This window comes from Manacus candei, unplaced genomic scaffold (genome assembly GCF_025592945.1).
Source record: "Manacus candei isolate 608988 ecotype Guabito, Panama unplaced genomic scaffold, ASM2559294v1 h1tg000073l, whole genome shotgun sequence".
Classification (NCBI taxonomy): Eukaryota; Metazoa; Chordata; class Aves; order Passeriformes; family Pipridae; genus Manacus; species Manacus candei.
Genome location: NW_026138121.1, coordinates 1,887,696 through 1,914,149, shown reverse-complemented (window position 1 = coordinate 1,914,149; position 26,454 = coordinate 1,887,696). Strand labels below are relative to the sequence as shown.

The 26,454-nt window shown below is 56.5% G+C and overlaps 1 protein-coding gene and 1 non-coding gene across 2 annotated transcripts in view; both read left to right on the top strand.

Moving 5' to 3' along the window:
* The window catches only part of BLACAT1 (BLACAT1 overlapping LEMD1 locus), a 32,929-nt gene extending 10,865 nt beyond the window's left edge, over positions 1 to 22,064 (top strand). The window contains exons 2-3 of the mRNA XM_051808878.1: positions 15,919 to 16,089; positions 16,365 to 22,064. Coding sequence (XP_051664838.1) covers positions 15,959 to 16,060 — 102 coding nt within the window. The 5' untranslated portion in view covers positions 15,919 to 15,958 and the 3' untranslated portion in view covers positions 16,061 to 16,089; positions 16,365 to 22,064. The remainder of the gene's footprint in view (positions 1 to 15,918; positions 16,090 to 16,364) is intronic.
* A 2,005-nt stretch (positions 22,065 to 24,069) lies between these two features.
* Positions 24,070 to 24,141, top strand: TRNAW-CCA (transfer RNA tryptophan (anticodon CCA)). The gene has a single exon. It is a non-coding gene; the product is annotated as a tRNA-Trp (tRNA).
* The last annotated feature ends 2,313 nt before the right edge of the window (positions 24,142 to 26,454 follow it).

Below are 26,454 nucleotides of genomic sequence, written 5' to 3'. Positions count from 1 at the left end.
AGGGCAAAGGGCAGGTTTGGGAGCGCCTGTGCCTTGCTGAACCTCCCCGGATCGTGCGAGGAGGTGCCGGGGTGCTCGGCAGAGCCGGGCGTGCCGTGGAACTGCAGCCGAGCAATCCTTCCTTCCCCCGGCTGCAAACTTGCGGCTCCGACAGCAGCGCTGGCATTGGACACATGGCGAGGGAGGCTCTCCGGGTCCTCTCCGATGAGGTAATCCCGAAGAAAGATAAGGGAAGTGGTGCATGTGTTAACCTGAGCGGTGATGTCAGCGAGGGGAGAGGAGATTATTTGCTCGGAGGTAGGAATTGCCTTGATTTCGGTGTCTGGTTCCCGCCGTTGTTCCAGGAGTGCCAGGGTACCCTCACCAGGGTGAGGGGGTTCTGAGGGCTGGGGGGTGGGTCTGGGGAGCCCAAATGGGTGGCAGTGGCTCGTGCAGTGATTTCAGCACTGTGTGTGTGTGTGTGTGTGTGCCAGTCCTGCTGCACTCACGTGTCTGGACTGCGATAGCCCGTTAGGGAGGAGGAGAATTTTCCTCTGCCAGAAGCTTCAGCGACAGAGAGGAGTGGGGAAGGTGGCAGAGCCTCCAGACCCCCCTCCAAGGAGCGGGCTGGGGGTGCCCAGAGGTGCCCAGGTGATGTCCCCTCCTGGTTTTTGCAGAGGTCTGTGTGTCCCCAGGGAGTGGTGGCAGACCTTCAGCAGCAGGGCTGGGTGGGACCAGGGCTGGGATGGCTCCAGGCAGGGAGAACAGGCTCAGGTACAGGCTTGGGACACCTCCACACTGCGTTGATGGGGCTGGTTTTCCCTCCAGGTGTGGCTGTGCCTTGGGGGGGGAGCAATGGGACCCCAGTGCCCTGCCCAGCGGGGTGAGAGCAGTGGAGGAAACGCCTCCAAAGCAGAAAAGAGGCACTTTTCTCCAGCAGGATTTCTCCTCGTGCTAATGGATGTCACATTAAGGCACGAGCCTGCAATGACTTGTCAGCAGAACATGATAAATGGGTGGAAACAGGGACCAGCAGGGCCGGGAGCAGCCGAAACACAAATCTCTCATGTCTGTCTCACCTTGGGCCTGACACCCAGGATGCATCCATGATGCTCCCACCCCCCTCTCCAGCTGTACAACCTGCCCCTAGGATGTTCCCTCTCCAGGGGCTGATCCATGTGCTGTGTCCTACTCCAGCCCCACATTTCCCACACACGATGCCCTTGCCTTGCCTGTTGCTCTGAGCTGCAGAGGACAGCCCGTGCTCCAGGCTCAGCCTGGCTTTGGCACTCAGGATCTTCCCCACAGCCAGGGGAGAGCCAAACCAAGAGCCAGCTTGGCCTCTCAGTGCCCAGACAGGGTCCTCCAAAACCCAGGATGCAAAACTGTGCAAGGCTTAACCCCCCTGTGCCTCACACTGGTGCAGGATGGCAGCTCCCACGGGGGTAAGACCATCAACCCCCCTGTTTCCATCCCAGTCATCCCAGCTTTGCTAATCCTCCCTGGCCTGCAATGGGGAGCATCAGCAGGGACACACAGGGAGGGTCCCCTTCAGCCCCACAGCTGCCACCTCTCCCTGCCCCACTGGGCTCCCTCGTGCATCCAGAGGGCAATTCCCAGTGGGAAGCACACCAGTGGTGCAGCCAGACAGGGTTGCACAGGATGGAATATCTGCCAGGAACCCTCTGTTGCGTGTGCAGGTTGAGTCAGGGGGGCTCTGGGGGTCAGGGCAGCTGCTGGGCAAGTACAGGGGTACAGTCTGGTCCTGGGTGGGCACAGTTAAACCCTCCTAAAGGGTTAAACCCTTTGAGAGTTTCCAGATGAGCACTGGCAGCTGTCCCTGCTCCTGTCCCAGGAGAGAGCTGGGGCTGTGGCTGTTTGAGCTCGTGCATGTCATGGTGAAGGCACATGAAAGGGGGTTTGGGGTCTGCTCTGTGGGGGGGTGGAAAGGGCACCTTAGCAGGGCCCCTTTCCCCAGCACAGCCTGTCCCTTATGGACTCAGCCTCGACTGACGGTGGTGGGAGATGGGCTGATCTCTTCTTCTCCCCAAGCTTGTGGTCAGGGTGATGTCTCTGAAGTCACTGGACTCACCTGAGAGAGGTTTGAGCCCTTGGAAGAGTCTCCCAGGGGAGCTGAGGTGGCCACTCTGGTGATGCTCATCCTGCCTTCGCTTTTTGCCTCTGGACAAGCGACCCCACACCCTCACAGAGCTCTTCCCTCACCTTCCCCCTCTCATTTCTCCATCTCTTTGTTCCCTCTGCTCTGGTTGTTTCTGATCACTGAACCCTTCAGATGGTCTTTCTCCATTCCCAAGTCCAAGCTGCTGGAGAACCAAGGGGAGCAGTGCTCACCCTCCTCTCCTCACCCTCCTCCTCCTCACCAGGGATCAACCCCTGGGGTGTGTGGGACAGCTCAGATGGAGTCCCCAAATCCCTGCTAGAGCCAGGCCATTGATCCCCCATCCCTGCCTGAACCAGAGCATTGATCCCCCATCCCTGCCTGACCCAGAGCATTGATCCCCCCATCCCTGCCTGAACCAGACCATTGATCACCCCCAACCTTGCCAGAACCAGACCATTGATCCCCCATCCCTGCTAGAGCCAGGACATTGATCCCCCCATCCCTGCCTGAACCAGACCATTTTTCCCCCCATCCCTGCCTGAACCAGACCATTGATCCCCCATCCCTGCCTGAACCAGGACATTGATCCCCCATCCCTGCCTGAACCAGACCATTGATCCCCCCATCCCTGCCAGAGCCAGGCCATTGATCCCCCCATCCCTGCCTGAACCAGGACATTGATCCCCCCATCCCTGCCTGAACCAGGCCATTGATCCCCCATCCCTGCCTGAACCAGGCCATCCCTCACCAGCCCTGTGGCTGCTCCAGCAAATGCAGACAAACTTCCTCCCCCCATCCTCAGCTCCTGCAGCGTCTCCTGCCTCCCAGCCCAGACTTAATTACAGCTGGGGCTGTGGGAACTGAAATCTCTGTGCCCAGGAATGTGCTGAAAGGCCCGGGAGGATCTTGTTAGCGAGTGACTTACCTGGATTCCCGAGCTGAGCTTGCCCTCCCTTAATGGGCTCTGTGGCAAAGCCATGGTGAGAGTGCAGGGACAGATCTGGGTCATTACCTCGCCCCTTCCTACCTGCCCCTCTCATCCCTCCACCTGGAAATAAATCCAGAGGAACCAGGGATGCTGTGCCACGTGCAGAGGGGTTTGGGGTTCAGCAGGGCTGTGACCCAGGACACACAGCTCATGGTCTTGGGATCCTGGTGGGGTCTCTCCGAGGATGGTTGGGTTCAGGTGCAGGTTTGCAGAGCGCAGGAGCACCCAGGGGGGTCAGACCAAAATGAATTTGTTCTGAATATTTTCAGCGAGCTGAGAAACAAAATCACTTAGGGTTGCAGAATATTGTGTTTCATCCAGAGAAAAAACTCCTTTTGTTACATTTCCAGGCACCTAAAAAAAGTAATTTGGGTAAGAAGGAAGGAGAGCTGGAAGTGGCAATGCTGCTCCAGATGGAAAAGTGGGAAGGAAAGGTTGCAGCTTCTCAGAGCTGGTTTTGTACCTAAAGCTGACTGCTACAAACTGACTGGATTTGCAAAATGTTCCTCCTGGCTCCAGGTTGTCCCAGTGGGAACATTTCTGCTCACTAAAGTGACCTCAGGCACCCTTGGAAAAGCCAGTGCTGCGGGAGTCTGGTGGGTGGGCAGCCCTGGGCACCTCAACAGCCCCAGTTTTCATAGACAAGCCCATGACTTAGGGAAAGCCTGGCCCTGGAGTGCCCACTGGAAGAGGAAAACACCTCTCCTGGGCTGCCAGGGTGCTGGGGAGCAATGCCTGCACTCCTGGAAGGTGTGGATTCAGAGGGGTGGCCGAGCATCCCTGCGGGAATAAAGCAAAGTGCTACAGTAGCCAGAAATGAAAAGATTCCTTTTCTCTCCTTAGAACAAATCCCTCTGGATTCTGTTCTTCGGAAGGAGCGTGTGATTGCATGTGCACCTGGAAAATGAGGAGGATTTTGGCCCTTCCTGTGGGTTTCCCATGGCTGTGGTGCATCCTGGAGAGGGGAGCTGGGCTCAGCCTGTGCTGCTGGGATGCTGCTGGGGCTGCAAACGTGGATTTATGGAGCACATCTCCCTGGAATGCCTCGATAAAAGGTGCTGGAGACGGTGTGGTCTCATCTGCAGCTCTGGAGAGAGGCAGGGAAGCAGATTGGTGCTGCTTTCCTGAGCCTTACGGGTGTGCTGAGGGATCAGGGGGGTTGCTCAGCTTACCTGGCCTCCCCTTTTTATAGCCTGGAAGATTTATGGGGCATTCTGGAGAGACTTGGGTTATATCTGTGTTGTTAAAGCAGCTATCAGTGGAAAATCAGGTGATGGGAAAGCTGATTAAAATCCATAAATAACCCCAGTATCACCCTATCCATGGGATGTACAAGTGGCAGACAGCATGCACCTTCAGCACCACTACAACAAATGCTCTGGAGCCTCTTTTTTCCCTGGTAGATGTTTCTATAAAGCCAAAAAGTCCAACCATAACGACTTGGAGAACAAGGTAAAGGCTGGGAAATGACATTGTTACAATGACAAATATTCTCTGAGTCCCCAATTCATGATCCTGGGCGCCTTATAAATGTGATTAGTAGATGTAATCTCGCTGTGCTGGAGCCAGTTGTCAAGACAGCTTGAAAATGGATCGTTGCCCGACTCTGACTTCAACTGGTCCCCAAGTTCTGATAGTTGATGTTTAAAAACTAACCAGGAGTTGGGGTCTGCACACCCTGCCCTGGGGCACGAGCCAGCCTGTGGCTGGGGAGGGGGGAACTGCAGGTGATCCCCTAAAACAAAGGCTAAAACAACCCTAAAGCATCCCCCAAAAGAACCTTCTTGAGATGCAAATGGTATGGATCTATGTGGAAAAAGTCCTTTAGGTGTTCCCAGCTCGGTCAGCCTCCGTTCTGGAGTATCTGTCCATCTGTCTGTCCATCTGGCCATCCGTCCTTTCCATTTCGCTCGTTGGGGTTTGTTATTTCCCTCCCACCTCCCAGCAGGGATGGAGCAGCCCTGGACAGTCCCTGCCCGTGTCTCAGCTCCCCCCACACCTGAGACACGGGCAGGGAGCTGGGAAAGGAGGGAAGGAGCCCCTGGAGAAGGCAAAGCAGCACCGAGAGCCCCCGGCTCTGGGGAGGCTTCCCCCTGTGCTCTGATTTTGGGTCCCCTCACTTTGGACACTGTCACGTGGGCACCCCAGGGGCCTGGCAGCTCCACAGGCCATTCCCACACGTGCCTCTCTGGGTGCTGTGGGACCTGCCAGGCACTGGGTTTTCTGCAAATGAGCCGCAAAGGCAGGAGAGTAAGATTTCCAAAGGCACTCGAGTGCTTGTGGGCAGCTGGGACTGTTCCAGGCAGGTTGTCAGAGCATCCCAGTGTCCCCCCAGGACTGGCAAAAACCAGGATAAGCCCCGAGTGCCCCTGGCTCCCCGGGGAGCGAGGCAGTTACTTTGCTGGAGGCAGCAAAGCCCTGTTTAAGGCATCGATCTCAGTGCTGTGAGTCTCCGAGGTGCATCTGATTCCTTCACCCAGCATTTCCTGGGGCATCCCGCTGGGAACCTGGTTTCAGAGCAAGCTCGTGCTGTTCAAGCTTTGGCTTTTTTGGGGCAGCCTGGTTGGGGCGAAGGCCCGTGGGGACATGGTGAGAGAGTCCCCAAAGTCACACCCGCCTTCCCAACCTGCCCAAACAGCCCCCACCCACCCCAAAGCAGCTCCTGGGACACAGGGGGGAGGCTTTGAGCGTATCCAAGATACAGCAGATTTGGGCACCCTGTCAAATGTTCTCATTGTCTGACCCTTGTCCAGACGCCAGTAAAACCCTTTGGGAAATTCCCCCTCCACCCAGAGCACCGGCTTTAATTACAGGAGAGGAATGTGAGGCGCAGAGCTCTGCTCCTCCTGCCTCCACGCTCGGCTGAGCCCGGGACCTGTCCCCAAAGTTTGGGGTCTTGGAGGGCTTTGGGTAAAGGAGCACAGGGAAGGATGGGAGTGGAGCTGGGCACTGGGTGCCTGATGCTGGTGGGACGCTTCCCAAGCCCAGGGTGACGAGCGGGGGGCTCGTCCCCCCCGTCCCGCCCTGGCAGCAGTACCCGAGCAGCAGGACATGAGTAATATCCATCCCACTGGGGGAGTTAGATCAAAGGCACTGAAGTAGATACAAGAGGTTTCTGCTTCACAGACCAGAGAGGCTGCAGTTCAATAGCGCCTTTGTTACCGGCTCTCCGGAGCCAGGGATGGAGAAATACCTGACCCCCCGCTCCCTCCCTCCCTCCCTCCTTCCCTCCCTCTCTCCCTCCCTCCCTCCCTGCGCTCCCGGCCCCTCGGTGCACAACCATCTCAAGTATGTGCCCGCGCGGAGAGGCTCGGCGGGACGCGGGGTGCTGGGGATGGCAGCGGGAGCAGCCGGCAAGGGGAGGGTTGGGGAGACCCCCCCGCAGCCCGCCGGGGCTCGGGGCGGTGGGAGTGACCACCCCGGGCAGCGCCGGGCACCCGCTCCCCGAGCATCCCCGCGGCGCCCGGGTTCCGCTGGCAGGGACCAGGGGAGGACAGGACGGTGCGGGCACTGCCGCCCCAAGCCCGGGGATGGCTGGCACGGGGCCCTTCCCGCGGAGAGGATGCCGCGCTGCCAAAGGTGAGGTCAGCCGTGCTCGGCCGGCGGCTCCGGGCTGTCCTCGGGTCCCCGCGGTGTCCAGTGGGGATGGTGGCTCTGGGATGGGCACGTGGACTCCTCTTCCCGGGCTAGGGGAAGGTGGCCTGGCACTGAATTGGGTGCCACCTGCTCGGGAAGGTCGTGGGGTGCCACAGGGCCACGTCCCAAAGAGCCACTGGGACAGATTTACCCCCGGAATGTGCAGTGAGATTGGGGCTGATCTTCAGTGCACCCTAAGGGGTGGGTCAGTGCTGGACATGGAGGGCAGAGACCCATGTGGGGCTGCTGGCACGTACCCCCATCCCCGGGGTGTTCCCAGCAGATCTTCCCAGAGCAACACCTGCACCAAGGATGCAATGCCAGGACCAAGGAATGTTGGGATACCCGTGGAGGGGCTGGAGGGGAGCGTGGCGTGCCACAGGTGGGGCACACGGTGGCCTTTTTTGCTCACCGTTCGTATATGGGAGCTAAAAGAGGAAAGACCTTCGGGGGGAGAAAAAAACCCAGTCCTGTGCTCCAGGAGTTTGGTTTGTAGGTCAAAGTCGTGTTCGCTGCTGTAACAAACCACAGCAAAATCCTCCCCACTTCCGATCCCGCTCGCTGCGCAGTTTTGGGAACACTGGATTTCCCAAGGATTCTTGTGAGGGCAAAGAGAAAGGGAGTTTCCTGCCCTCAGCAGCGGAGCTGACCTCATCAGCTCCCGGCAATTAGCAGTCACTGCTGCTGAACGAGCGCTCTCCTGGCAGGGGGAGGGAATAAAGGCCGAGGCCGGCGCTTTCCCCGGACAACCTGGGCAGTTTTGGTGCCACCCAAGGAGCTTCCCCAGGTGTGGGGAGGTGCAGGGGCTTTTCTACAGCTTAAGGTCCGTGCCCGGCTCTCGGGGGAGCTGCCGGAGCAGCTGCTCCTGTGAAGCACATCACCTCGGCCTGAGATGCCTCTTTTGTGGGTAACCAGAGGAAAACTCCCCCGAAAAGGCAGAGGGGGAAGCGGCAGTGGGGGAGGTGAGCGGGAGGCGGGTTTGCAGCCAGACCTTTCTTTAGCCCTTTGTCTCAGCCGACAAAGGCGGGTCTGTTGGATGCACCTCGGCTGAGCATCCGCTGCCTCTGCAGCCTCAGCCAGGTGAGCTGTGGGGGCAGTGGGGCCACGGGGAGGGTTTTGGCTCCCACTTCTGCTGCTGAGCGACTCCGTGACTGTGGGCAAGTCCCTCTGCGGCCCCAAGGGTCAGATTTTCAAAACAGCTCCAGGGCAGGGTACAGATACACCCCCGAGGCAAGTGTTTTCCACCCCCTTGCTTGCAAAAGGGATTTATCCCACAGATCCCAGTGCTCCTCCTGGGAAAGGGACACTTGATCTGCAGGTGGAAATCTGTGCTGCTCCATTTGCAGCCAGGTCGACTCTCTGGTTTATAACTCAAGGTTTGTCAGGTTTATTGTGATCCTTCAAAGCAGCACAAAAAGCTGTGCTGGGGAATAGCAGGTCCTGACAGAGATGAGGTGTAGCTGTGGCCAGGACACGGGAGAGGGAAAATAAACCATTCCACTGCTGCTCCGTGGACATCCTGCCATTCATTCTGGCCTGTGGCACGGTGCCTTTTGAGCCTCACCCCTGCTGCTGTCCCTGCAGTCACAGCTCATTACAGCATCCGGAGCACAAAGGCAGGGCACAGGGTCCTCCTCCCGGGGTCAGGTCCCCACTGAGGGGACAGACATGCCAGGCTTGGATCTCTCCTTGCTGACCCGTGGGTAACCCAGGAGGAGCCCCCCCGTGATGCCACGGTGCTGAGGGGTGTTTTGGGTGGGAACCTAGCCTGGTTTTGGGGTCCCCACGCAGGGAGGGAGCGGGTTGTGCTCCCAGCTGGTCATGGGGAGGGAGGACAACTCAGGCAGAAGAGTTACTTTTCTTACCCCCCTCTCCTTTCCCTTTTCCCTTCGCTCTTCCCAAAGACTGCTGGCTTATCCTGGGTAAGCCCTCTGCTGTGGTCTATGGCTTTTTATTCCTATGTGATTGCTTTCCCTAACTCATGTAGGGCGAAAAGCCATGGGCTACACAGAGGAGGGACTCCACCTTCCAGGCACCTCCAGGCACCCAGCGCACGGACCCCCGAGCCCCTTTGGAACCCCCCCCTATTCCTCTGGGTAACAAACGGCCGCTGAAAGGGGGCATTGAAGCCTTGCAGGGCCTTGGCCAGGCGGGTGGGGCAGGGGGTGGGCAGACAAAGGGGGCCGGGGGTGGTGGGGGGCACGGCCTTTCAGGCGCCCCCTCGGCGGCGGGAGTGGCTTTTCTTTGCCGCGGGAGTGGCTTTTCTTTGCCGGGGAAGCTTTTCTCACGCGGTTCAAAGCATCCCCACCTGCACACCCCCCTCCCTTGCAGAACAAAAGGGCCAGGGCAGAGACCAAGGGCACTTCCAAGGGCTGCCAGGGGAAGGCGGGAACACTTTGGTGTTGAGGGGTGAGGAGGGGGCTGAGGGAAGTCCTGGCACCTCCAGGTACGTCTCCCACCACGCTGTGCCCCTGCCAGGGGTGCTGGAGGCCCAGCAGAGCCTGTGGTAGGGTCTGTCCCTGCAGCTCCCATGAGGTCACGGCCAGGCCGGTGCCACGGGGATGTTGGAGGGGAGGTGGTGGCCAGGAGCACGTGGGAAGGACAGGTTTAGTTCCACAGCAGGAACTGGTGCTTTTTAAATGTGCAAAGGCAATGTCTGCGAGCATAGAAACCTGGCAGGGCTGGGCTGGATCCGTGGGGTGGGTGAGAAGGGTGCAGATCCCACTGCCATGGACCCCATTCCTGCAGATCCCATCACCACAGACCCCATTCCTGCAGATCCCACTGCCACAGACCCCATTCCTGCAGATCCCATCACCACAGACCCCATTCCTGTAGATCCCACTGCCATGGACCCCATTCCTGCAGATCCCATCACCATGGACCCCATTCCTGCAGATCCCACAACCACAGGCCCCATCATTACAGACCCCATTCCCACAGATCCCACTGCCACAAACCCCATGACCCCAGACTCCACCACTGCAGCCCCCACCACCTCCACGACCACCTGACCAACACTGGGGGATTCCAAACCACTTTGCCAAGCAGGAAACGAGCAATTCCTCCCTTCTTTTTGTTGTTTTTTTTTTTTTTTTTTTCTTTCCTCTTTTCTCACTTCCTGAGCTTTGAGTCATTAGGTGTCGGGCTTTCAAGTTTATTTCACCAGCCTGGAATGCATCTTTAAAAATAATAGTCATTGAAAAAAACTGAAAGCTGAGATTTCAGCTGTAATCCCATGACTCAAGGAGGTGTGGAAGGAAGAAAATCATGAAATCCCATGAGCTCCAACAATGAAAGCATGAGAGCTGGCAAGGGCCGTGCCACATAAATCATCAAAACTAAACACCATCAGTCAAAATGAAAGGAATTAAGCCAATCTCACCAGGCTGTTTTAATTATTTTTTAATGAGGATTTGCTCATTCAGAAAATTCCCCCCTGACAATGCCTGCCCCGAGCCATTCACGCCGGGCAGGGTGGACACGCTTGGCTTGGCCCCACCACCCCCACCCCGGGCTGGGGAGCACAGAGAGAGGATGCCAAGGAGGGCAGAGCAGGGCAAATCACTCCAAGGTACACCGGGAGCCCTGGTTTTGTTGCAACCCAAAATGCTGCGGCGGGGAAGCAACGAGCAAAACCCTCTCTGGACCCCCTTAGCACCACAGACATTTCACAGCATGATTTGGTTGGAAGAGACCTCAAAGCTCACCTTGTTCCACCCCCCTGCCACGGGCAGGGACACCTTCCACCAGAGCAGGTTGCTCCAGTCTGGCCTTGGACACTTCCAGGGGTGAGGAAGCCACAAACTCGAGCCCCCGTTAATGTTTCGGTGGCGGTCGGGCCGAGCAGGATTATTGGCAGCCTGTCTGCTCTCTGCCAGCGAGAGCCTCCACCCCCGAGACCTGCTCTCACTACCTTTCATGCTATTGATTTTTCCTTTAGCAAGGCAGGCACGGAAGCACGGAAGGAACAGAGGGAGCACAGCCCGCTGTGCTTCCCGGGGAGCGGCTGGGAGGGGAGGGGAGGGAATGGAGAAACGGAGCGGGCACGTTGGTCTGGTGGTCAGGAGCCAGAGCTGGGCACTTTGGGCCAAATGTCTCGCCCTTCTCTGCCAGCCCCAGCGCCCCCAGGCACTGCCCAAGGGCTTGAGGAGAGAGATTTGTCCTGGGGTTTTCAGTCTGCTCCGGCCTCAGGGACAGCTGAGGAGACAGGCACGGGACAAGTGTTCCCATGAAAGCCCTGCCGTGCAGAAGGCATTGCCAGGGACCCCTGGCAAAGGTCCAGCGTGAGGAGGAGATGCTGCCAGCACCAGGTGAGCTCTCAGCCTGTCTGGCATCCACCTCCCAGCAGCAGCTCCAGCCACCTTTCAATTAGCACAGCTCTGTGATTGCTGCCCACGTCCAGGGCTGGGCACAGCCAAGCCCCTCGGCTGCCCTGGGTTATGAAGGATTCATGGCATTAAATAAAACAGTGGAGCAGGTTGGAATTCTCAAAGCATCTTTGAGAGTTGAGGCACGCAGCTCTTTTTGAGAAGGCAGTGATCGAAATCCCAGTTCACCCCGTGGCTGGTCTAAAGAAAGCAGCTCGAGGAGGAGCCACCCAAAGACACTCCCGGGCAGCCCTGTGTCCAAAAACACCTGGCTGGACCCCTCCAGCATTCCCTGGTCCTTCCTGAGCTCCCAGGAGTGCAGAGCAGGACTGCTAATTACAGATAATAACTGCCATTAATGAGCGAGGCATCCACCAGCCAGGCTTTTGGGTGTGGAGCTCCCGTGTCCCAAAGCTGGTGAGGCCCAGGCTTGTCCAAGGAGGGGGAATGGCAGCCCCTGTGCAGCTCTACCAGCCCCTGGACACCCCTCGTGGCAGCACAAGTCATTTTGGCTTCAGGCACGTGAAGCCACAGGGCACCAGCTCCCAAATCCTGCCGGGATTGGGATGAGGTTTGTCCCTGTGCAGCCTCGATGATGATTTGAAAGAGCATCACCTTCCTCCTGGGTCACCCAGCCCGCTGGGTGCCGGTCCCGGGGGATAACTGGGGGAAAAGTGTGCCAATTATTGATATTTTAATTACAGCCAGATGATAACGAACTGAAAAGCTGCAGTTTTTAATCAAAGCTGGGACAGCACCCAGCCCCAGGAGGGTTGGTGGACACGGGGGGGCTGCAGCACTGGGACCTTCCACGGAGGGAATGATGCTCAGGGGGAGCCTGGGGGGGATTTTAAAGCTCAGCTTTGGCATGGGATGCCCAGAGAAAGACCAGGGCATTAAAACCCACACCCCCAACAGGCAGACCCAGCCATGCCTGGGTTTGAGCTGTGACACCATCACTGGGTATTTACCCTTTACATCAGAGGGTTCAGTTCCTGATCCCACCCGAAATCCAGGTCACTCAACCTTTTGGGAAAACCCACCCCCCTTCAGCTGCCGGGGGGCCGGGGGAGGTTTACACAGACAATTCACCACCGGGACAAAAAGAGCCAAATCCGGGGCTGGCCGGGAATTCTTTATTCAAGCTCTGCCCTGGGCGGGGAATTACGGATGCACCAGTTGTGCCACCGAGCACCTTCCCCCTCCCGTCTGCTTGGAAATGGGTTATTTAGTAACTGGTGAGGCCACCGGTGCTGAGTCAGCCCGCAGCTAATGAACACCCCGGCTGCCCATTTGAAATTTATTGCACCTATTAATTACAACCATTAGCTGCAGCCAGTGAAATTTTTATAATGAGGACCCTTGCGACTTTGCCTTCCTAGCAGCAAATTAACTGTGTGGGGGGAAGAATCAATGGGATCAGCAGACTTTACAGAAGCGATGTTTTAATTAGTGATTCTCTGCAAACATGCCAAGCAACATCTTCTCCGTTCATTATCTCTCCTTAAAGGGATGGTGCTTCTTTTCAGGTTGGTTTTAGCCCGGCCTCAGCTCCTCTGTTGTCGGGTTTCTAATGCACTGCTGCTCATTATAGAAGCTGCTTTGAAGTCGGGTTTAGCTTAGGACTGGTTGTAAGCAGCAGAGATGTCCGAGGTTTGTGGGGGGGAAAATAAAAAGCAACCCCGGGAAATAATGAGTTTGAAAGCTTGGCTGGCAAACAGCTAAATTGGAGGAGGAGGAGGAGGGTGAGGAGTGTGGGAAAGGGGTTGTGTCCACGCAGGGACAGGCTCTGGGATGCAGGACCTGAACCTCGGATGCTTCGAAATGGAAGGGACAAAAGTCCCAGGCAAAGCTCTGTCCGTGCTTGGAGCATCCACATCATCCAGGCTTCTGAAGAAAGTCCTTGCAAGTCCCAACCATGTCTCTGGGGACTCTTCCAAGGGTGTCTGTTCAGTGGATTTTAGAAAGCCAGGCTAGTGATCCCCAAATCATCAGTCACTCCTGAAAACCTCATCTGTGGCTGTGGCTGGACCAGCCATCATGAAAGGCAAATGAAACAAAATTTCTGGGAACTTTGCTGCGATTTGTTACAAATTATTTAATTCCATTCGGCTCCCCTGCAAAAATACAGGAGCGATTTCCATTGCAAATGATCTCGTTTCCCAGGGAGGAAGCCCGAGACACGCGGGCAGCAAAAAGGCAGCCTTGAAATTCAGGGTTTCAAATGCAAAACTTGTTGGTTTTGTTTTTTTTTTCCCCCGAAGTCGCTAAAAAGTTAATTCGACGGCGCTTCCCAGAAATAGAAAAGCTGAGGCAGGGGAAGAAAATCGGCTGGAATGGAAGATCCCGGTGCCTGAGCACCCCAGCCCTGGGTTTGGTGCTCACTGATGGAGCCCGGCAGCACCTTCCTGTCCCTGCAGCCAGGCTGTGCTGAGCCCTGCCTGCACCCCTGCCTGCTCCCCTGCCTGCTCCCCTGGCTCTCCCTGCCCAGCACCTTCCCTCCTGAAGCTGCTCCTGCTGCCAGCCGTGGTGCCAAGAGCTGCCCAGCGAATCCCAGGGAATCAGGAATCGCCGGGCTGAGGAGCAGACTCCGGCCAGCTGGTTCAGAGAGACATTTTTTCAGGGCTCAGGGAAAGTGCCATTATTAAAGTGAGCATGCTGATTGCAGACAGCTCCCAATTCATCACTGTGACAGTGACAAACACGGCCTGGGGTTATGCAGTTGACTAAAGAGAATTCTCCAGCTTTACATTTTTAATGCTCCTCTCTCCCATTTTCTCTCTGCTGCAGCCAGAGTTTTATCCCAGAAAGGATCTTCTCCCCTGAATAGAAAGGGCAGCAGCGGGGCTGTGGAGCATGCCCAGCCCTTGCAAATCAGCCAGGGCCTCTGTCAGCGCTGCCCAAGCCAGTTCATTTATTTTTTAATTATTCCTTGCTCCTTCAGGATCCTTTTTCCACCTTTTCAAGAAGAACAGGAGCGTCGGCCTCAGCTGGGCTGCCTCCATTCTCCGGGGCTCATTCATCATTGTCCCCTGCCTGAATGGGAGGCAGAGGGTCAGCCTGAAAAGCCTCCGTGGTACAAGCTCCTCTAAATATATCAATAGGTGCCTAATGGACGTTGGGGTCCCAGCCAGACCGCCCAGGCTCTCAGGGAGCCTTTGTGTCTGCCTGGGGGGGGGGGACAGCCGGGACGGGCACGGCCAGATTTGGGGTGGCACGGGGCACCCCTGGGGGGGCTGGGGTTTGCCTGGTCGATGCAGGGATGGTGCTCTGGGGGGATGGTGGGGGTGCCCTGCCCGGGCCAGGGAAGCATTTAAAAACCCCGGGTGAGGTGGTGCTGGACCAGCCGCCGTGTGCCCACCCAAAACAGGCTCCCCCTCCCCATCGCCCCTTCCCCGTGCTCTGCTCCAGCTGGAGCCGTGCAAACCCGGGAGGGCTCAGGGGTGGGAGCTGAGCGACCCCCCCTTTGCCCCCCGAAACCCCCCCCCGCCCTTCCAGCCGTTCCCTCCAAAATCCCATTCTCAGGCTGGCAACAAAAAAAGCAGCAGCACAAAGGCAGGCGCCGGGACCTGCCGCTCTGCCGGGAAGCCATTCAGAACGGGAGGCTCATTAAAGAGCCCGTTGTCATTATTTGCGAGCTCCAGAGGTAGAGCCTGATTTAATTTGGGAGCTCCCAGACAGGTACCCAGATGGCTGGGGACGGGGGGCAGCGGCGGGAGTGAATTAAAGGGGATGTTTCTGGCTTTGTGCTGCAGCTGGGCCCCCTTGGAAAGCGGGGAAGTGGAAAGGCAGGGATGTGGCATCACCCCCTGCACCATCACCGCTGGTGGGGGGCTCGTGGGGGGCCACGGGCCCCACCTGCTTTGGCTTTTTTCCCGGTGGTTAATTCCCTCCCATTTGGCCCTGCTGGGAATTGGGGCTGCTCCAAACTCCAGTGGGGGAGTCCCCCTGCTCCCCACGGGGTTGGAGGGCCGTGGGGCTGAGGATGTGCCTTGCTGGGCACTGCAGGGCCGGGCACAGCTCCCTCTGGGCACCAGCACTGCCTGTTCTGGGCCAAAATCAGGGCTGCAAACTGTGCAAAAGCTTATCCAGAGAAGCTGTGGCTGCCCCATCCCTGGAAGTGTCCAGGGCTGGACGGGCCTTGGAGCCACCTGGGCTAGTGGAAGGTGTCCCTGCCCATGGCAGGGGTTGGAATGGGATGAGCTTTAAGGTCCCTCCCAACCCCAAACCAGGCTGGGATTCTGTTTTTCCTGCGAAAAGCTAAAAATTAAAGCAGGGAGCAAACGAAGGTCTCGCTTCAGACGGAATTTCTGCGAGGATTTGTTATTTATTTAAAAACCCCCAGCCTTTCATTTGCATAATTACATTTTGCAGCTGTTGGGCCATCATGTGGGCTGTGCTTTGGGGCATTATTTTATCTGCTGGAAACGGACACAAAGAGAGGGAACTGGGAGAGCTCAGCTGAGGCTCTTTGTGCCAGAACCTTTGGTGCTGCCCCCGTGCCGGGGCTGTCCCAGGGCTCCTCACCTCCCAGGCCCTCCATATGCACCAGGAGCTGCAAGCTGTCCCCACGTCTGTCCTGATTGTTCCCTGGGAGAGGGGCTGGAGGGGGGGAATTTTAATCTCCTTGCCTTTGGCTGGCTGGGGAATTTGGGAGAGCGTGGCTGGGGGCTCTGGGGAGGGAGGGAGGGAGGAGGGGGGAGATGTGCCCTGGTACAGGGAAATTTTCCGGGTTTGTGGTTCTGGGGGGTCTGTTTTACACCCTCCATCCTGCCTGTGCATCCCCAGGAGCTGCCCTGACTCCTCTCCCTGTCCCCATCCAGGTGTCCCGGGGGTGCTCCTGAGCCTCTCCTGCTCCAGGTGATGCCCCAGTTCACCTTCGCTTGCTTCTGCGGGCTCCACGGCTTCTGCAAGATGAAGAGGAAGAAAGAAGAGCCCAGTGCACAGCAGGAGACGGCCGTGTGAGGAGCAGACAGACCCCGCCCGGCCCCTCGGTACGGCAGCACCGCCGGGGGAGGGGGCTTTGGGTGCCTCCTCCTCCTCCTCACCCCTGCAAGGACCTGCCCCCAGCGGCACCACCTCTGCCTGCCCGGTCTCGGGGGGGCTCGGGGGGCTCAGGGACCGAGCTGAGGAGTTTGGGAGGGGAAGAGGAGCCAGGGCTGAGCAGCTGCTCACGGACAGCAGCGGGGGCTGGGGCAGCACAGGGGGGGAGCTGCTTAATCTCCTCTAACACGTTTCTCCTGCACGTTCTCTCCTTTTCTCTTCCCAGACGCCGGTTGTGGCCAGGGGAGAGCCAAGGCACGGGAATGACCTTGCCGGGAGGCAGAAGCAGAGGCTGGGGGTGTCACCCAGGAGCTGCAGCAATCCCAGCGGGTGCTGAGCACCCCAGCAGCCCAGCACTCGGGGTCAGAGGGACCCTGCATCCCAGGGGGATAGAGATTTCCCTCCTGGACGAGCCAACCTGCCCTTGCTCCGGCAAATCTCACCAGACAGACCTGGAAAGGGTTTCAAAAGCCGGGGCCAGACCTTGGAGTCCCGGTCCTGGGCAGGGTTGGCCCCTGGCTGGTAAGTTGTCCTGCTGCTGCAGGACTGGCTGAAGGCAGAAAAGGAGCCGGTTTGGGGCTTGTTTCTCCTTTTAAAGCCTCAAGCAATTGTCTGTGAGTCCAGGAAGCCATTCTCCGTGCCTCTGCCCTCCTGCTCCCGTGGCTGCAGCACCCTGGGGTGCTCTGGAGGCACCAGACACACGGACCCTGCTCGGACCAGTGCAGACCAGGAGCTCCCACCCCACGGGCAGGGGGGACACCTCGGGGTGTGAGCCCACCCCCTGCACCCCTGGGCCATGAGGCTCAGCAGGAGGTTGTTCTCTTTTGGTGAACAGGACCAAATTCCTGAGCTTGGGGCACCTGAGATCCATTCCAGGGACATGTTCTCCAGGGCAGAAATCCTTAAATTCTTCCATACTGCACTTCCCTCCTCCCTGTGGAGACCCTCTGAGCCTGGGGCCAAAAGCAGTGCCCAGGACTGCTGGGCAGGAGCTGCTCTTCCCCAGGGTTAGTCCTGCTCCTGCCACCACCTTTCCTGTGGTGGCCGTGCCCAGGGACCCCCTTTCCCCCCTACCCTGTCCCTCTCTCCTTCCCACCCTCTGCTAAAGCCATACAGGAGCCCCCTGCATGCTGTGCCTTCCCAAGGGGTCTCAGGCAGACATTCCCACTGGGATACCCTCCAGACAGCCCCAGGATCTGCACATGGGAAAGCTGGTGAGTGTTGGTGAGCCAGGGACTCCCAGGGTTTGGGTCTGGGTGACAGGTCCCCCATCCCTGAACACACCCAGGGTTTGGGTCTCAGTGCCCAGTTCCCTGTCCCTGAACACACCCAGCATTCCCATCCAGGCACCAGCAGCTCCCATTTGCTGGAGAGCAGCAGGGACAGCCCCTGGAAAGGGAAAATGCTTGGGGGCAGCTGGTCAGCACAGGGGAGTGTTGACTTTTAGGCCCCACCATGGGGGATGAGCACACTTGGAGCACAAATCCTCCTCTGTGATTAAGAGGCTTGACCTTTCCAGGGTTTTCTCAGTGCTCCCAGACCCACACTCGGCCAACAGAGCTGTCTGTGCCACTGACAGCTCCCTTGGGAGCAGATTTGTTGGCTCAGCCAACATCCAGGACCAACACGGCTGTTATTTTATTTTCTTATCCAAAGGATTTAGCACGAAAACCTGAGCTTGGCCAGAAGCACCAATAACAACCCAAGGTGCAGCTGAGGAGCTTTAAATCCTCCCTGCTGGGTGCCTGTTTCCTGGGAAAGCAGCTGGCTGGGGTGGGATGTGCTGGGAGGTGGGACACGGGCAGGGGGCCACGGGCTGTGCTTGGTCTGTGTGTGTCACACCCGGGCTGGGGCAGCTCAGGACACTTTGCTCTTTCCCCTCTTTAATCCCAAGCTCTGTGAGCTGTGGGAGCCAGGGCTGCAGCCCCCCAGCAGCATTCCCAGGTGGGTATTTCCCAGGTTTTGGCACGGAAGAGGGCACACAGTGACACGTGAGGTGACATGTGAGGGAGCAGCCAGTCCAGCTGCCCTGTCACTGGTCACCACTGAGCCCAGCAGGTTCCAGCCTGGTTAATGCTGATGCTCCCACGTTTTGGCTCGGTTGGGGGATGCAGGGGAGGTCCCTGCTAATGGTCTGAGCAGGCATCACCATGTGAGAGCAGCAGGGCAGGCTCCAGGGAGAGCACCCAGAGCAGAGGTTTGGAGGAAAATCATGGAAAAGCATCCATCTGTGCTCAGATGGAACTAAATCATTGCTGAGGGGTGAGGAAGAGTGGCCCAGTTCATTTTTGGGCGAGCTGTGCTGCTGAACCTCTTGGATCACAGAGCCAGGGGGGTGCTGAGGATGTGCAGCTATGGAGGTTCTGTGTCTCTGGAGCAGCACTGGGGAGGAGGCTGGAGCTGGGGAGGGGCTTCCAGTTCTCCCAGTTGCAGTGGGAGTCCCCCAGGCTGGGCTGGGATGAGCTGTCTCGAATATTCCTGTCTCCAGAGAGGGGTTCCCAAGCCCAGGGTTTAATGAACGCAGCACGTAACACTGAGACAGGCAGACACTCGCCCACACCCATTATATGTGCATTCAAAAACACGAGGAAAAATGACCCAGGAGCCGTGTGAAGCACGTTAAAGCACTCGAGCTTCAGCAGTTATTTTTGAAGAGAATTTCCCACCTCCCTGGGTGGATGCAGCTCTCTCGAAGCAACAATATGTTTTCCACCGTGCCTCCGAGCGAGATGGTTTGCTCCTGGATTGACCTCCATTGTGTTCATAAACGGCTCCTGGTGCTTTTTTGATTCCCCCCCCGTCAGAATTGACTTGACCTCCAGATTTGTGGCTGAAGGTCTCGTCGTCCGCACGTTGTTTTCCCACCAGACTGCAGCCTGATTTTTATTTTTTTTTTGCTTTTTCTGGAGCAAATCTGCCAAGAGCTGAGCATCCCCCACCCTGCCCCGAGCCCCTCGGAGCCCCCCCATCCTCCCACTGCCAAATCTGCAGTGGGCAAAAGCAAATGGGTTTTGTTTCTCTCTTTCCCGTGGCGGCGTTTTAATAGGGCAGCGTCTGCTCGGAGCCTGCCAGGGCTGGGGCGTGACAGCTCCTATCACAGAACACTCTCTCCCCGTCTCCTTCTCTCTTCCCCCACGTTTGCACAACCCCTGGCGTTTTTATAAGCTCGGGGTTTGCTTATTTTCCAGGATTTCCTCTTGCTCTCCTGCCTCTGGCTCTTCCAACCCCACTTTTGCTTCTCCGCTCCAGAGTCCCCTGGAGCTGAGCGATGCTGGAGTGGATAAATCTTACTGACTTACTAACTATCATCCAGCAGGTTCCAAGTGCTTTTCCAAGGTTTTTCCATCCTCTGGCGGGAGGAAGGAAGGTGCAGGGACGCCCCTGGGCTGAGCAGTGAGCTCAGGCTCTCTGAGGCTGCACAACCCCTCGTGTCCTGGCTGTTCCTGAGCATCCCTGGGGAGAGGGTGCAGCAAGGAGTGAGGTGTCCTCTCCATCACAAATCCAGCTCAGTGTACAGCTGGAATGTCTGCAAATCCCTGTTCCCTCACACCATGGGTTCCCAGGGTCTCTGGAGAGGGCCTCCACTTCCACCCCTCCTCAGGGAAAGGAGAGCCCTGCTCCTGAAAAGATGCATTTGTTCCCACCAGCAATAATCCTCCTTTAATCCTATTACACTGAGGAAGGCATCCAACTTCCCTTGGAGCAGATGATGGGATGCACAGAGGAGTGGGGCTCCTCTCTCCCTGTGGTGCCTGCCCTGGGTCCCCACTGGGGTTTGGGGGTGGGTGTCCCACGGCTCGTGCCCTTCCCGTGCACCCCGAGCTTTTCCTGCAGTGCCAAAGATCTGGAGGGAAGCAACGACAGCCCTGGGATGGAGCAGAACATCCCCTGGAAGGAGGAACTGCCTGGAACGAGGGGTCAGGTGTGGAGCTGATGCTGGAGCGTCGGGAAAAAACAGTTTTAATGACCCAAGTGAGCAGAGCAGGGCCTCAGGCTCGCTCCAAGACAGGCAGTGTGGCACCCCCCGGAAATATTGGCTTCCTTGGGAGGGCAGGAAGGAGGGAAAGAGCATCCAGGTGTTTATTTGCTTGGAAAACAGCCAGGCTGGGGACCAAAACTTGGGGGTAGGGGGTGCAGATCCCTTGGAAGATGGGCTGGGGATGGAGGGATCCTGGTGAGAGATGGATCCTGGTGTTGGAATTGTGCTGGTGCTGGAGGGATCCTGGTGTTGGAATTGTCCCGGTAACGGAGGGGTCCTGGTGAATAAGGGGTCCTAGAGACAGAGGGATCCTGGGTTTGGAGAGATCCTGGTGCTGCAGGGTTCCTGGTGCTGAAGGATTCCTGGTGCTGGAGGGGTCCTGGTGCTGGAGGGGTCCTGCCAGAGGAGTGTGCAGGATCTGGTGTGAGCTGCAGGAATGTTTGTGCACCGAGCTGGAAGGGCACAAGCACCAGCTGTGGGAGGCAAGCCAAGGAAAAACTGCAGCTTGAACTCTCCATCTGGTAGCACATTCTTAAAGGGTTTGCTGGAGACGTGAAAAAGGAGCAGAAAATAACCCTGGGGAGCCCGAGGCAGACGCTCCACAGCAGGACAGACTCCCACCCAAGCCACGACCTGGAGCTCTGGGCTCGCAACGAGCTGTGTTTGCTGCAGGCAGGGCAATCTCTGCATCCTGGGGGGCAGCCAAGAGAAAACCACTTTTTTCTTTTATTATTATTATTATTTTTTTCCCCAGAAGTCACCTGGTCGAAGCCATCCTTTTTGCCCTCCCACGGGCAGGGTTTTCTTCCAGCTCCTCCTGGGCAGTCGGATGGCACGGACTGGATGCTCCCAGCCCGTTCCAGCTCCCCCCTCCCCGAGCCTTCCTCTAGCTCAAAATTATCTGGGGCTGCCCCAAAATGCCCCGTTTTCCAGAATGTTATTCTGAGGACAAAGCACAGGCAGCTTTGGGCAGCTCCAGGTGGGCACAGGGAAGCTCGTGTTGTTTTGGGAGAAAATGCTGACCGTGTTCTGTTCCTATTTTTGCACATCAGCAGAGCCTCCCGAGTTCAGGGTTTGCAGCCCTGGAGAGTCCTTGGTGAGGACCTTCAGATTTAGCTTTGGGCCAAAAAAAAAAAAACAACCCAAAAAGAAACCAACCAAACAAAAAAAAAAAAACCAGGGAAGTTGGTGCAACCCAAAGTGTATTTCTGTATTTCTTGAATGTAACTTTATTTTTGCACGAGGATTCGTGGTGGTGACCACATGATGGACTTTAATACTTGGGATTAATCACTGCTCTGCAGTTTATTACAGGTGTAAAGGTGTGGGTCGAGTTCGACCCTTGTTTTATGCCAGTGTGAACCCAGAGAGACAATCTGACACTGAGGTGTCTACAGAAATATTAATTAAACAGAAATGAGCTCGGACTGGACCCCAACACTCAGATTTCTCCTGTTTCTCCAGATTTTTCCTATGCAAAACCACCACCAACCAACCAGCACAAGCAGGCAAAGGCAGGCTCACAGCAGGTCCTGACTCAACAGAGCCCTGCCTAAATCTAAGTGTTTGCTTTGGGATTTTGCTCCAGCCAATAAATTTTCCTGATTCCACCCGAAATAAACCTGTATCGATCCCTGCCAAAGAGGGAAAGGCACAGAACCATCCTTGCAACATCCCCCTAATGCTGCCTAACAGGGATCAGAGCATTAAACCTCTTGGTATTGTCCTTTTTTTTTTTTTTTTTATCCCACTGCCTGGATTTCATCAGGAAGGGACCTGTTCCTCAGGAGTTTCCCGGCCCCAGGAGCCATAGAAAAACAGTACTGTACGTTTGGGAAAATAAATGTGGCATTTGTAAATAAACACACACACGTCTGTACGCACAGAGCAGAGCACTTCCCGTGGGAATTCCTATGCTAGAGGAATATATGAGTTAAACAAATAAATAAAAAAAATGTTTGTAAGGATATTTAGAGTGTGGATTTTCGAGCCATTTGGAGATCAGGGTTTTTGCTACAGGACAAGCTTCCTCCTTTCCTCAGCTGGTTCTTCAAAACACCCCAAAATGCACCTTCCAGAGGCCCGTATTCCCGGTGTTTGGAAGTGGGTTTGATGTGGGGAAGGGCACAGTGGCATTAAGGCATAAATCAGCCCCACAACGATGCCCTTCATGCCTGGGACAGCAGGAAGACTCCCAACTGAGGGCTTTTGAAGTCAGATGGAAAAAACCCGCATTTATTTGAGTAATTATTGGGCTTGTTAAGGAGCCTCGCTGGCCGGGGTTCAGCCCGAGGGGAGGGAGCACCCGAGGGGAGGGAGCAGCGTTTTCCTGGAGGATTTTCCTACAGCACCCATGGTCTCCCGGGATATTCCCCCTTCCCGCAGCCCTGCAGCAGGATTTGGCCCGGGGGGGAATCTCCCTGAGGTGCTGGGGGGAACAGGGGAGGGATGCCGGGAGCATCCGTGTCCTCGGGGAAGGGATCAGGAAAACTCTGGAGCGGAGACGATGGAGACGGATCCCTTTGGGCTCTTCCCGGGTATCCCGGAGCTGCGAATCCCCCGATCCCGGCGGGCGCTGCTGTGACAGGGCTGTAAATTGGAGATGAGCATCGCGGCTGTGCTTTGAGACTCGCCTATTGATCCGTCTCCTCCTGCTTGATATTCCAGGGGGTTTGTCCGGCTCCATCTGCGCTCGGAGCCGGCGCTTTTCCCATCCCAACTGTCCGAGCACGCCGGGAAGCGGCTGGAATAAACCGGATTTACGAGACCCCTCCGGGGTGGGTTTTATTCTGTGCAGAAGGGTTTGGTGGGATTGTGGTGGGAGACAAGGAGAGATGGAGTTCCCTAATCCTGTTCCCACCAATCCAGCTGTGTGCAGCTGGAGAGTCCTGCTGCAAATCCACTCATTTACACACGCACAGAGACGGTGCAAAGCAGAAGCTGCTGTGAAATCGAGTGCTGGCATCTCGGGTAAAATTTACTAAGTATAAAAATAATATATAACATAAAGATAAAAATTCTACTAATTATATAAATTATATATGAATTATAAATAGATATAAGAATATATATATATATAAATATTTATAGAGGAATGTATTTTCTATCCAGGGTGACCATGGTTATAAACAAGGTGACACTCATAGGGGCAGTCGAAGTGAACTTTCATGGAATCATGGAAGGGTTTGGGTTGGAAGGGACTTTCCAGACACCCCCCCTGCCATGGGGAGGGACACCTTCCACCAGCCCAGGTGGCTCCCAGCCCCCGTCCAACCTGGCCTTGGACACTTCCAGGGATCCAGGGGCAGCCACAGCTTGTCTGGGCAACCTGTGCCAGGGCCTCCCCACCCTCTGCAAAGAATTTCTTCCATATATTGAACCTAAACTTCCCCTCTGTCAGTTTGAAGCCATTCCCCCTTGTCCTGCCATTGCATGCCATGTTAGAAGTCCCTCTCCAGGTTGCTTGCAGGCCCCTTCTCTGCCAGAAGCGCATCGAAATAAGCAGCAAAAGAACGGCTGAGAACGGCCCAACTCATCGCACGCCACGGGCCGCTCTCCCCGCGCGGGCCCTTTAAAAGAGGCGTGGCCGCGGCCGGGACAAACCAGAGCGGGGCTGGGGGGGGAATCGCTCCTCTCCGCCACCGGAGCGCGCAGGTGGCGGCGCCGGGACACCCCTCCCGGGGGACAGTGGTACAGCCCAGGCGCGGGGGGGGGGGCGTGGCCAGCGGGGCGGGCGGGCGGATTGGAAACCGTTGAGGCGGCCGCGGGGGGGGGGATGAGGAGGCGGCGGCGGCTCCAACGGGCCGGGCCGGGGAGTCCCGGGAGCCGGAGATTCCCGGGAGCGGGAGGGTCCCGCCGAGGGGGGAGCCCCGCGCGGGTCAATCCCGAGGGCGGTTCGCGGGAATGGGCGGCGCGCAGGCTCTTGCAGGAAGGGCGGAGGGGGCGCTGCCGGGACCTCGTGGCGCAACGGTAGCGCGTCTGACTCCAGATCAGAAGGCTGCGTGTTCGAATCACGTCGGGGTCACGGCGGCCCCGCGGGGGCTCCCTTTTTCACCGCGCGCGGCAGATTTTGGGGTGGCACAGGGGGGGTCGGGGTGAGGGGGACACGGCGGTGGCGCGCTGGGAGCGGCGGGGAGCCCCCGCTCCCTCCTGCGCTCTAAGTTTTGCCCCCAGGGCGCCGCATCGTCCGGGGGATGGGGTTGGATTGGAAGAGTGGGTTTGAGGTTGGATATTTGGGGAGAAATTGTTCCCTGTCAGGGCGCTGGGATGGAATTCCCGGAGAAGCTGTGGCTGCCCCATCCCTGGAATGGTTGAGGTTGGAAGGGACCTCAAAGCTCATGAAGTTCCACCCCTTCCATGGGCAGGGACACCTTCCACCAGCCCAGGTGGCTCCAAGTTTATCCAGCCTGGCCTTGGGCACTTCCAGGGATCCAGGGGCAGCCACAGCTTCTCTGGGCACCCTGTGCCAGGGCCCCCCCACCCTCCCAGGGAGGAATTTCATCCCAATATCCCATCTAACCCTGCCCTCTGGCAGTGTGAGACCATTCCCCCTTGCCCTGGCACTCCAGACCCCTCTAAACAGTCTCACTCCAGCCCCCTATGAACAATCTCTCTCCGTGTTTTCTGTTGGCTCCTTCAGGCACTGGAAGGGCACAGTTAAGACACCCTGAAGCTTCTCTTCTCCAGGCTGAACAATCCCAACTCTCCCAGCCTTTCTCTCCCTCTGACCATCCCGGTGCCTCCTCTGGACTGGCTCCAGCAGCTCCGTGTCCTCCCCGTGCTGGGACCCCCCAGCTGGAAGCATCACAATCCCCCCATTCCCGGCCTTTCCAACCCCAGAAGCAGCTCCTCGCTTTCCCTCAGCCCCTGGAGGCATCACTGTCACCCCATTCCCAGCCTTTCCAACCCCAGAAGCGCCTCCTCGCTTTTCCCTCAGCCCCGCGCTCTGTTATTTTAACCTCTTTTACACTTGGAAGGAACAATAAAGGCAAAGTCTGAGCTGCAGGAGGGATGAAGCTCCTAAGTGGTCATTAAGTGGAGCTGCTTTGACCTGTTGAGCAGGTGCTGGGTTGTGCACACCTGAGCTCCTCGAGTCTTGATCTCTTCCCATCAACTGGCTTTTGTCTTGACTGGCTTTGCCTTTGAACTTCACTGCTCTGTAACAGCAGGAAGGAACGATGCTTTGAGCTTCTGTTGCCACAAAGGTTCTGGTGAAAAATAGCACCGGGCTGAAAAAAGAAACCAGAAACTGAGTCTTTATTGCCCTGCGCTGCTTTCAGTGATAACAATTTTAATTAAGGAAAAAGGGGTGGGTAAAAAAAAAAAAATAACCTCCTGTCTGGAAGTATCCACAGCGATGTGAAATGTGTAATAATAAAGCTGTTTGTGAGGTGACAGCAGGAAGTGTTTAAACCTCACTCTAGAAGCTTGAATAAATAAATAAATATATGTATTTATATATATTTACGTTTTATGGTGTTTCTAGGTAGTGACTATGTCATTAAGCTTGGTAAGATATTCACACCAGGCACGTGGTGGGATTTTGGGGTTGTCCTGTGCAGGGCCAGGAGTTGGATTTGATGGTCCTTGGAGGTCCCTTCCCACTCAGAATATTCCATGATTTTATTTTGTGGAAAGGTGACACAGTGGGACAGAAGTCAAATGTACTGTGTACTGTGACTTTTTATTTTTCTTTAGTCTCCCCAGAGCGAAATTAAATGTAATATGGATTAATATGAAGGTTGGGCTTGATGATCTTGGAGTTCTTTTCCAACCTTAATGATTCTATGAATGGAAAAAAAGCAATATTAAAGGTAAATATTAAAAACCAGAGAGTAATATTAAAGGTGGATTATGGTGGAATCTCCTGGATCCACGTGGGCTGTTCCCACTGTGATCTGTGGGGGGCAGTGCCCATCTTCCTTCCTCCCAGATTCTGTGGGCTGATAAATAGAGGTCTCTGGGGCAGAACTTCACCTCTGGGATGTGGGGTCACCTTCCAGCCCCTCCTGGGCTGCTCCTGAGGCTTCCTTGAGAAATCCAGTGGGAAAATGGCCACTCCCTAATGAAGGGAGTGCTGATGGCAAAGGGGCTCTGTTTATATAAAAACCTCATTTTCTAAAGCAATTTAGAGTGTTTGCTGATGCTGCTGCTCTGAACCTGTGCCTGGTGTCCTGTGAAGAAATAAACCCAAAGAATATCTGGATATCACCATTTTACCCTGTCCCACTTTGCTTTACTCTCCAGCACAGAGTAAGGAAAGAGGGAGGAAAAAAAAATCCCCCCCAAAAAGACATGAAAGAGCAGATCTGACCCTCTGCCCTGCTCAGGGGAAGCA